Raw genomic sequence first — 8156 nt, 5'->3', positions numbered from 1 at the left:
ATATTATGAGAAACTTTCTAACTATCAGCATACTTAAGCTCTGGAACTGGCTACCAAGGGAGGTTGTGGAATCTGCAACAGTGAAAGTTTTTGAGAACAAGCTGGACAAATACCTGTCAACGATGGTTTAGGTTTACTCGGTCTTGCCTCAGAGCAGGGGGCTGGACTTGATGACTTTTCATGGTCCCTTCCTGCCCTACATTTCTACAGTTCTATGAAACAATAAGAGAAATAACTTGCAATAATCTCTTTTAACCTTGAAAAGTCTGGCTTCTGTGTAGCTAGGCAATGTGGCAGTATTTTCAGTACGTTATAAGCAAAAACTGACAACAGCAGTTTGCAAAGTAATCAAGGGTTCCTTTAATTAACAATGATAGACTTCAGAAGCATTCAAGCCAAAACTCTGCAAGAAATAAATTATAACAATTAGATGTCTACAGAATGGTACCTCACCCGATCCATCCTGTGGCTGATTACTGATTAAGTGTATAAATACTAATCGTGACATATAGATCTACTTTTTCAACTAATTGTCTTTATAAATGATTTTTAAAATGACCAAGTAATTGGTTTGCAAGAAGTGCTGCAGTGACTGAGAGTAATTATTGAGAAGTGGCATTAGTCCAAAGCATGTCATCTCTGCCTGAATAAAGGGTTGTTATCCAGAGGAAATATATATAGGTACAGCGCACCTCTCTGGTCAGGACAGTGTTAAATGTCAAGTGTGCACTGTTCTTTCTCCACATTCTACCTTAGGGTTACCAAGCTTCCAAGTGCTGCTGATTCCACAAGGGCTTTCTGAGTCTGACAGAGAGGGATTAGTCCACAGGAAGATAGGTCTCGACTGATTTAGGGAGATCCTGGGGCATGCTAGCTTACACAATGCCCTCGCTCCGCTTGCTCCGCCACACCACCAGTGCCGTCATGAGCAGGGTGATGAGGATGGGGACCACAAGGAACGGGTATAGGATGTTGCTTGGTGGGTCGCGTAGAGACCTCCCAGACAGGGAGCAATTTTTGAAATAGTGCTTGTGAATGGCTATGAAGAACTCATCCACCAGCTGGTTCGGCCAATAGCAAGCCAGTTTCTCAGCTATCAGGAAGGTGCAGTTGGTGAGCTCGCCGTAGGAGCTGGAAAAGAAGAAGGCAATAATCAGAAAGCTAGATGAGTTCAGAGCTGTCATTCACCAAACAGAGTGAGCTAAAACACCTCCAGGTTTGCTCTGCAGAGATGCTCAGCACCCAAAACTCTGCCTGGCAGCAGTGGGAGCTGCTTTGAAAACTGGGCCTCTCAGCTCTAATTACACTGGACACTATCGGCCAAGCCTGAGGGCTGGATCCTGTGAGGTAAAAGGACCCTCAGCTCCCCCTGGTCTTAGAAGCACGTAACAAGCCCAAGATCTGATACTGCCGAGCTTGTGGAATCAGATGCAGTCACAGCCTGAGGTGATGAGACCGCAAGTGCTTCATGCTTGACTGAGCAATAATGCAAAAATGTCAAGGAGAGAATGGTGAGGAGTATTCACTGTGCTAACTCGCTCCTCAAAGAAACACTCCAAAGGGCTTTAGAACCTAGATTTGTGAGGAAAATAAAACAAATTAATGCTTAGAAAAAGATCAGCAAGCATCACAGTTGATGACATCCATAGCTCAGGGGAAAGCACCAACTGCGGTGACTGAAATGCCTTCACCGTACATTTACAGCATATTTGAGAACAATAGCAATCACCAGCTGTCATAAACAGATAGTTAAGGGTTAATGTCTCTTTTACCTGTAAAGAGTTAAGAAGCTCAGTAAACCTGGCTGAACTGACCAGAGGACCAATAAGGGGACAAGATACTTTCAAATCTTGGTGGGGGGAAGTCTTTTGTTTGTGCTCTTTGTTTTGGGGGTTGTGCGCTCTTGGGATTAAGAGAGACCAGACATCAATCCAGGCTCTCCAAATCTCTTCTGACCAGTCCCTCATGTTTCAGATTTGTAGTAATTAGACCAGGCAAGGCGTTTTTCTTATTATTTGTTTTCTCAACTTGTAAATGTTCTTTTTGCTGAGGGATTTACCTCTGTTTGCTGTAACTTTGAACCTAAGCTAGGGGGGGTTCCTCTGGGCTATATGAATCTGATTATCCTGTAAAGTATTTTCCATCCTGATTTTACAGAGAGGATTTTTACCTTTCTTTTCTTTAATTAAAAGCCTTTTTTTCTTAATATCTGATTGATTTTTCCTTGTTTTTTAGATCCAAGGGGTTTGGATCTGGACTCACCAGGGATTGGTGGGAGAAAGGAGGGGGGATGGTTAATTTCTCCTTGTTTTAAGATCCAAGGGATTAGATCTGGATTCACAGGGAATTGGTGAAGGAATCTCTCAAGGCTACCCAGGGAAGGGAAGGTTTTAGGGGGGAAAGGGAGTGATCCAGACACTGAAAATTCTGGACAGTGGCAGCGATACCAGATCTAAGCTAGTAATTAAGCTTAGAGGTGTCCATGCAGGTCCCCACATCTGTACCCTAAAGTTCAGAGTGGGGAAGGAAGCTTGACACCAGCTCTGATCCACCACTGGTTAATGAGCCCCCAAAACCACAATTCTTCATGTTGGAAGCAGACACGATTTCACATGCACAAGAGATCCAGACAATGAATGCAAAACTTGTGTTCTTTTCCAAGTTGTGCTGTTGTCAGGGTGGGCATGTGACAGGTTTGGGCCCTTTGGGGTATCACCTGATGTGCTGAGACACCACTGAGCCTGTTTATTCTGCCAGGCGGGTCCCCTTTACCTGGCCTTGCTGGGTTAGGCTCACAAGCCTCTTCCAGCCAAGCACACAGGCAGGGTCACGCCAAGTTTCACAGAGACAGAGATCCGCTCTGGAAAGATTCAGCCTTAGGAGCTGCCCCAACACCCTGGTGCCCACTCCCTTTAAGGGGTACAAACCCAAAGGTTTTATGAAATTCGCCCCCTCCTTCAATGTGGAGGGCGATATGAATTTTAAGTGAATATAAGAGATAACAGTCAGAACAAAGTAGATTACTGACCAAATAAAGCAAACTACGCAAGCTAAGCTCAATGTACTTAAGAAACAGGTTACAAAATGTAAATTCTCATCCTAAATGTTATTTTAGACAGGTTGCAAATTTCTATGGGTTCAAAGTTCCAGTTATATTCCTTTTCAGACTGGACCGCTGTCTCAGTCTGGACTTCCCACCGACCCCCTTCCCTTCAGAGGGCTTTTGCAGTCTTTCTTCTTGGGCAGACAGGCCATGGAGAGGAGTCATCCTGTGTGCCTTCCTCCCAACCCTTAAACAGGATTTACATAAGGTGGGAATCCTTTGTTTCCCAAGCTTGACCCCCCCTTCCCTTCCAGTGGAAAGTTATAAGAAGTCCCAGGTAATGTTTAGATCACCTGACTCTGTAGCATCACAGTGTCCATGAGTCAGTGTCAGTACGGAGCGTTCATTTGCAGGGAGGCCAAGCCTTTCCACAATCCATTGTCCTCACTGATGGGCCATCTGCCCTGTCTGGCTTTTCCATTGTTGTACCTGAAGTGTTAGCAGGGGCCATCACCCAAAGTAGCGTAGTTGAAATACAGATACATAGTCAATATTCCTAACTTCAGATACAGATAATCACATTCAGTAAATTATAACCTTTCCAATGACAGCTTACATGACCCATCTAGCATAAAGTACATCTCAGTTATGTCATTCATATTGTAAGCATATTTTCATAAAGAATATGGAGTGAAATGTCACAGGGAATTCTATAGCATTTATAATATGATTTGAGGTGGACGTGTAGGAGAGTGGCTAGTTTATTTGATTGTAATCCTTGCTATTAGTTCTCTTTTATTAAGGAGTGCAAAAAGGCCCTTTATGCTAGACCCCCCATTTATTGCATATTACAGTGTACTTTATTTAGTAATCCTTTGATACATTTGTAACTTACATGTTTCCCTACCATACTAAACAGCTACTGAGATTTCAAGGCAGCTTTTAAAAATAGTCTGTTTAGCATTAATTCTCCAGACAGGTTTTTCATTCCCTCAACTGCAGACCAATAAAAATTTATGGCCAACGTTTCCAGTTTCTGCAAAGCCAAGAAAGAATACTATGTTCAATCTATGTTGAAATATATTATTTTGACAAATTAAGCACTCTGCAAAAATTAGTGGTAACCAGTAAGTAATAGCTTTCCTAAACTTAATCAGCATAAAAAAGTATCTCAGGGTTTCCTCTGAGCATCAGTACAGTAGAACCTTGATTTTAGTTAACACCCATCTTAGAAAAGACCAGCTATACAAACCATTTTTCCTGATATTTTGGACGAGAGGCTTTGGGGGGTGGGGGGGGCTGAGGGTTGGGAGAGAGGGGTGGAATCGCATAATGTAAATGATGTTGATGAAGAAAAAGTCCATGATAGTAGTGAAATATCCAAGACTTGTCCTGGGAGATTTCAACAGACACATCAACAAGGCTGTGGATGCGAAAGCCAGAAAATTCATCTCCTCATTTGTCTCATCTCTGGTCCAACCCACATGGCAACTGACTTGATTTTTGGCCTAGATGTCAAGACAGAGGACATCACAACCCAGCCACTCTCTTGGACAGACCATCACCTTATTAAGGCAGTGGTCAGAGACTTTCCAGGTTCCAGGTCACAAGATGGACCAAAGATCCTTATTTGATTACGACGACTCATGCACTCCAACAAATTACAAAGCTTGCTAAAGGACAACCTCGCCCACAGGACGAGGAGTCGAGGACCTGGTAAATAGTTACCATTTTACACTGGTCTTGGCCATTGACATACTGGCTCCCAAGCAGCTCCTTCCTCCCCACCACCCACACAGATCTCCCTGGTTTTCTGACACCCTGCAGTAGCTGAAGAGAGGGGCAGAAACTCAAGCACCAATGGTAGGGAAAAAAAGGCTGATTCAGACAGGATGAAACTTAACTTATTTCTCAAAGCCTACGCTGAGCCTATATTACAGGCCAAACAAATCTTCCAACCAGCCTCCACTGAGGCTGCCAAATCCTTCCCCAAGAGTTATTCAAGGTGGTAAACAGCATCATTAATCCTGAGTCACTGGAATCTGCATCAGAGCCCAGTACCAAGCACTGACAATACCAGTACCAATACCCACCAATCAACAGCCCACTGGCATACCCAGAGTTCAGTACATTCACTCACCAAGAAGTTCAGGACATCTTAAAGGAGTCTCAACCCAAGACTTGTGAATCTGACCCATGCCCATCCTGGCTTGTGAAATGAGTCATGAGCAACTTGTGCCACTCCTGATCGAAATACCCAGTGCCTGATTGACAGAAGGTATCTTCCCTTTCTCCTTCAAACACACAATAGTCTGACCAACACTGAAGAAGCCCAACTTGGATATTTCAGTTCTAGCTAACTATGGCCCTGTGTCAAACATTCATTCCTGAGGATACAAGCAGGAGCAGATGAATTCCTAGTGGCAGATGCTGGGTTCACGCAAAGGTCTTTAGTAGGAAACCCAAAGGTTAGATCATCCCTTGTCATCTTTGCCTGAGCAAGGCAGTGTGGGGAAGGCTTCTCCGCCTGCACATCTTGGGTCTGGTGTGAAGCACAGCCCCTGGAAGCCAGCAGGTGGGGCAGGGCTTCATTTCCACTTGGGGAGCATGGCAACTGGCTAGGTGCAAGGGGGAGCAAACCGCACATTTGCAAGGGGTTGCAACAAGTTACTCCTTCCTCCTCAATCTCTAAATCCTAACTTCCTTCCTCCCCCTCCTCGTCTTCCCCCTCCCCAAAAAACCAAGAGGGAGCAAAGGTACGTGTGCAGCTGCTTGCGGCTGTGCTGAAAGGCACAATCTTGCCCCTAGGAAAGAAAAAGAAACCCAGAAAACCTAAGGGACTAATTCTGCCCCCCGCCCCTCATTGTGAAGCAGAGTCCCATTGCAGAGGGGCAGCTGGCTCGGGCCCTACCATCTGAGCAGCAGAATTTCCAAACAGAATCTATTTCAGTGTCCCCCAGGGGAAAGATGTAAAACAAACGCAGCTAAATACTAACCATTGTACCGTGCAGCACTTCAGGGAAGCTGCTGCAGGGCTCGGATTTTATGACTTGTCAAACTGGGTTCTTCATTCTCCTGTTTCTTCTCCATGACTTGCATGACAGGCCCCTACGTGAAGATCACTGTGCGCGCCGGTGCAGGATGTAGAGCAAAATGCGGTTGTATGGCAGGTGTCCAATATCTGTGGCTGTAGTTTTGGCTGCTTGGGGTCATTAGCAGCCCTTGGGATGCTCGAATTCAGGGCAAAGGAATTACCCCCATGCACAGTGTGCAGTTCAGCGGGAGTCAGGGATATGGCCCAGTAAGAACGTAGGCCCCTCACATCCAGGTTTCTTTCCTCTATGTAAATGGGCAAGTGTGGGAAGAGCTTTTGGTTAACACCATTTATTGGTAATTCCACCCCTCTGCACAGGTGCCAGGTGTGACAGAGATTGCAGCCCCATGCAGTATCTTTGGGGGACATACTGTATTAAGTTGATGTGTCACTGGAGCCAGGGATCATGTGTATGATTGTGTTCTAGTGGACGGGGAGGGTAACCATGGCTCCTTCAGGAACTAAAACTGTGGGGGCTGATTAAGGTGACTCACTCACATTGTAAACACGGAGAGAGAGACAGCACCCTCTGGGGAGGCTCACGTATATTGGTTCAAACTGGGTTTCCTGAGACTAGGAAAACCAAGAATGGGGTTCGGCTTAAAAGGGGTGTGTTTGAACTCACCCAGGGCCTTTATTTTGGTCCAGCAAATGGGCAAGACCTTCTGTCCAAAGGGTGAGGGGTCCCAATCCTTGCAGAATGGTTGGAAGGACCTTGGCCTGCCTGTTAGGGCCCCATAACACTAAACGAGGGACCTCTGGTAAGTTTTCAGCATGGATATACCATATATTGTTTTCATGTTTTCTCTGTAATGCTTTCATCTTAAGAATACATGTGCTTGCTTAGAAAGGGCTGTGTGCTAGCTTGTAACTGCTGGCATGATGCTGTTGATTGCCTGCAGAAAGACAGCAAAGCACAGGCACTGGTGTTTAGGCAGACTGGCTTGCTGGGGATATCCCAGTGTAAGGCAGGGGACTGTGAAGCTTTAAAACCCCAGTCAGAGAGAGAGAGAGAGAGAGAGAAGTTGCTCTCTTCCCAAGAGAGGTGACGGCTGGGAGCCGGTAACCCTAAGTGAGTGCCCTTGAGAGACCACAGATGGGAGATACAGGTGCGGTTACCCTGAAATTGCAACACCAGGGACTGCCACATTTTCATACCACATCCAGAGGGAAGAAATTCGGGGAGTGATTTCGAGCTGGCCAATTGGTGTTGCCCAGTAAAATGGTGACTGGTGGGCGAATAATTAGAAGTGGGTGAAACGGTTCACACAAAATAAAAACTGATCGGAACCATTGCCCAGGCAGCACACCAAAATCAAACCCATCTTTTTCTGAGTGTCAGGAGAGAACTTTTGTTTTCCCGTCCCCTGCACTTTGTGGTCAAGACTGGAGTCAGAAGTACCCCTATAGGACAAAGTCCCATGATATCTCCAACCACAAAAGCGACAGGAAATACTGGAAATCTTCTAGAGTCACCTGTTCTCACAATATCTCAATTCTACATCCCAGAGAGGGTCAGGTGAACATCCAAATTCCCGCTTATTTTCACCTCACCCATCGACCTTCTGAGATCTGTTCAGCACTGGGTATGGTGCCATCTCTCAGATGGTCGCAAAATGTCATTCAATGTGGGAGCCCTCATCCCACCCAAAGGCATCTCCAGAACACCCAGAGACGGTAAGTGATCTGAAATTTGGAAACTACATACTGGCCTATGTCTGAGGGGCTTCAACCAGTTCCGACTGCAGCACTGCTAGTAAAGAACAGAATTTTCAAATCCCAGTCACTTAGTCAGACCATGATTGTAACAGTGATACTGCACTCACTCATGTTCTGTTCTTTAAACCATGGAGCCCTATAGGTCTCCTCAGGCTGTATTTCTATGTGCCTATTGCTGTGAGATAATTATCAATGTGGCTTTTGTACTGAAATTACGCTGTAGGTGTCCAGTTCTCTGATCACTGAGGGAGCATGCAGAGAACTGCCACACTGGAGAATGGAAGAATAAAAGGATATCTG

General features: G+C 45.4%; 1 protein-coding gene across 1 annotated transcript in view; it reads right to left on the bottom strand.

The window, feature by feature from the left end:
• Positions 1-360: 360 nt before the first annotated feature.
• The window catches only part of RAMP1 (receptor activity modifying protein 1), a 142644-nt gene continuing 134848 nt past the window's right edge, over positions 361-8156 (bottom strand). The window contains exon 3 of the mRNA XM_075069940.1: positions 361-1131. Within this exon, the coding sequence (XP_074926041.1) occupies positions 876-1131 (256 nt within the window). The 3' untranslated portion in view covers positions 361-875. The remainder of the gene's footprint in view (positions 1132-8156) is intronic.

Source organism: Chelonoidis abingdonii, chromosome 10, assembly GCF_003597395.2.
Source record: "Chelonoidis abingdonii isolate Lonesome George chromosome 10, CheloAbing_2.0, whole genome shotgun sequence".
Taxonomy (NCBI): domain Eukaryota; kingdom Metazoa; phylum Chordata; order Testudines; family Testudinidae; genus Chelonoidis; species Chelonoidis abingdonii.
The sequence above is the reverse complement of the archived record's forward strand: the minus strand, read 5'-3'. Positions and strand labels throughout refer to the sequence as shown.